The 3,237-nt window shown below is 47.4% G+C and overlaps 1 protein-coding gene across 1 annotated transcript; it reads right to left on the bottom strand.

Annotated features, from left to right (window-relative positions):
• Positions 1 to 210: 210 nt before the first annotated feature.
• F5891DRAFT_1196276 (uncharacterized protein) lies at positions 211 to 1,749 on the bottom strand (the record flags this gene model as incomplete). The annotated part of the gene is made up of 4 exons (XM_041368273.1): positions 211 to 298; positions 347 to 1,135; positions 1,192 to 1,648; positions 1,698 to 1,749. The coding sequence occupies 4 exons, from the start codon at positions 1,747 to 1,749 to the stop codon at positions 211 to 213; spliced, it is 1,386 nt and encodes a 461-aa protein (XP_041219096.1).
• Between the last annotated feature and the right edge of the window lie 1,488 nt (positions 1,750 to 3,237).

Genomic DNA, 3,237 nt, shown 5'->3' with positions numbered 1-3,237 from the left:
TTATTGTTTAGTGTTTGATTTTAGATGAGGGATCCAACCGAATCAGACAGCGTTACACGAAAAAAGACTAATCTTTGATTAAAATGGGTATATGGGTAGGCTAATTTAAAGAACAGTGTGCGCTATGAACAACTGGGAGGCATGGTATAGATAACAGTAATCAACTTCGTAAATCGATATCGTGCATTATGGATACGAGTAGGGGATGATTTAGCCTTTCACCGTATTGTCGAAGTCAAGTAGCTCAAATTCTTCCAGTTCGCTAGCATGGCCACTGGCATTGGCGCCACTGTACTTCCTGCGCGCAGAGTAAGCATCGAGGCAACACTTCCAAAGGGGAACTCACTGTGCAGCTTCATAACCTACTATGTCTTTCTTGATCTTACTAGCTAACTCTTTTGCGACTTCCAGAGGCATATGGCAGCGCTTGGTGAGGTAGGAGACAATATCCTTCCTTACAGGTGACATCGATGACACGAACAGGTCGTTTCCTCCTTTCCATGCTGGTTTCTGCCCGTCAGCAGTGAATTCCTTGACAAGGTTCCAGATCGCGTTGCGTGATTTTTCTTGCAACATTGGTTTGTTTTTGACTTGAATGGCAGTGATGCAAGCATGACCATTGACGAGGATCTTCTTCTTACAAAAGGTGTCCTGATTTCTCGTCCACCACTTCTCCATATCCAACTCCCTTTCAAGGTTCGTGATCGCTAGAACGATAGGAACCTTCTTGCCACAGAGGAATTCGTGAAAGAACCGGTAATTGTTTTGGTGCATAGCATTGAGTTTGCCTGCGCCGGACACGCAGAACACAAGAAGGCCAATTCCCCCTTCTTTCTCTCGAGCCTGAACGAGGTTATAGGCATTCTCGATAGCGTCGAGGTACTGTGAGAATTCCAGCTGTAGTCCATTGGCTCCGGCAGTGTTGAACACTTCATAAGACTCGCCACAGAGTCCAACGGTATCAAACACCCTATAAACCTCGCCGCCGAATTCGACGGGATATTCTTTCCAGCGATCTGTGCAGTGTCTAATGCTACAGGATGTGCCTGCTACATCCTTTCCCGCCATGAGGTTGATGAGTGAGCTTTTACCTGCTCCTTTCGCCCCAAAGACCACGATAGTGTTAGGCTTGGTCCTACTTACCAACGTGAGAAAATACGATAAGTGCACAAAGTGTAGGGGATAACGTACCTTGGAACCCCGTTAAAACTGCCTGATAACGATCCAGTGCGAACCCCTGTGTTATTCGATGGACGACAGTGCTCGATGAGTTTGCAGACAGCATCGTATGACTGGGTGCGGCGCTCCTTGAACATAGGTCCTGTCATTATCGCCGTAGTGATACATGCGTGGTCAGCAAAGGTCATCCCGAAGTTTGAGATGGTTCGTTTATTGACCTTCCACCAGTCTTCCATGTTTGGTTGATAGGATTCCAAACATGTGACGACAAGGACAATTGGAACTTTCCTCTTGACTTGGGAGCGGATTAACTCATAGTTCCGGCGGAGCGTCCGAATCTCTCTCTCAGCCCGCACACAGTACATGACGAGATGAATATTGCCTTGCTGCATCAGAGTTCGAAGGAGCTTCTTCAAAATTCTTCGAGCTTCCTTATCTGGGACTGTGCCTCGGGGGCCCTCGTCCAGACCTGCAACCTAGTTCAATAATAGTCACGAAGAGCGACGAACTAGACCGACCAGCTGTGTCGACAAGTTTTACCTTTAACGTCTCGTTCGGCGTCCGAGCCATTGAAATGTCGTACATATCAGTTCCAGCTGTACATCCCCCAGCATCGCAGGATGTCACTGCAATGTTCTTCCCAGCGATCAAATTGACCAAGGAACTTTTACCAGAGCCGGCTTCTCCGCAAATGACAACATTGATTGTGTCATTGAATGTGTCTGTGCGGCGTAGAAGTTTCCGACTTCAGTATGGTTGGAACCAGCAACGAGATGAAGGACTCCTGATTTCAAGTTAATCTTAGCTGAGGAAAAGTTATACAACACTTACACTAAATGATTGTGTGAGAGCAGGTCTCGACATTACAATAATGATTCAAGACAAGAAAGCGAAAGGTATGTCCTGACTTGCGCTTTCGCTGTTTTTGAGTAGCGTCAGCTCTCCTTCAGCGGCCTTCTCATTAGATTATGAGTCAGTATGTCCAGGCATATGATGAAGACGCTTAGACTCAGCATGTTCCGTACACAGCGTGCCAGTGAGATTCTAGAACCGGCGTTGGGAATTGGGGCGGCGTAGCTGCGCGGACTCATAGATATTACAACCATGCTGTCTAAATGCATTGGGTTTAATACATGGCACATGCTAAGTTGCTGGTCTGCTACATAGTAGCTGCAGCGGTAAGGATTCGGCTGTGCACTACAGGGTACTGACAATGAGCCATATTAACCTCAGTTAAAAGTGAAAAATAAAGTGGTTGATTACCTAGCTAGAGTTATCAACAAGCATGTCACCAAAATGTTACCTTGCAAAAGTACATAGTACTGCCAGGAGGTTGTCCGGGATGGTCGACTGATCATAAAGTGCCAGTTGCTGGTGACCGGAAGGAAGCCCACTAGGCGGCAGCTGCCGATGATCGGTGTGTCACATGTCACTGATCGATCGATCAGCAGCAGTTGTTTCTAAACCACTCATCCAGAATGAACGTGTTTGACTTCATCACACATTCATGGTGAACATGAGAGTCGTGTTCCAATGCACTTGCCACTCGGTTGGTATGTTTCTCATTCTCGTTTGTTCATTTCGCTACTCGAGTACCCCGTTTACTAGTACCATCCGCTCTCCAAATTCCAGTGCACATCACTGCGATACTGCTACTTAAGCTTGACCTTCCACACCACCGTAATATCTCGGCGATAAAGTAGCAACTTTCATTGACATTGATCTACCTAGTCACAGCCGTTCGTTTTCGTTATTATGCACACTCAACGTACGCCACCTCGCGCCACTTCTTCTTTTTTTCGCTATTATGGACCGCGTGTGACCCGCATTCTATGTTGAGTGGCATGCCCATTTACGCCACCACGAACCGCAAGCTTATTGAAACGTGCGCTCTGCTCTGCCGCAGTGATCCACATGTTCGTATCCCCCACTGTTGTGGGCCGCGTGCTCATCTACCTCATGCTTGATCTTTCTTCGCTGTCCTGGGTCCTCGCCCACTGACGCCATCATTAGGTTGCTCGTGGCACCCACATATGTCAACTGGAGGTGGCTTAGCGT

This window comes from Suillus fuscotomentosus (assembly GCF_016647785.1).
Source record: "Suillus fuscotomentosus strain FC203 chromosome Unknown F5891scaffold_97, whole genome shotgun sequence".
Taxonomy (NCBI): domain Eukaryota; kingdom Fungi; phylum Basidiomycota; class Agaricomycetes; order Boletales; family Suillaceae; genus Suillus; species Suillus fuscotomentosus.
The sequence above is the reverse complement of the archived record's forward strand: the minus strand, read 5'-3'. Positions and strand labels throughout refer to the sequence as shown.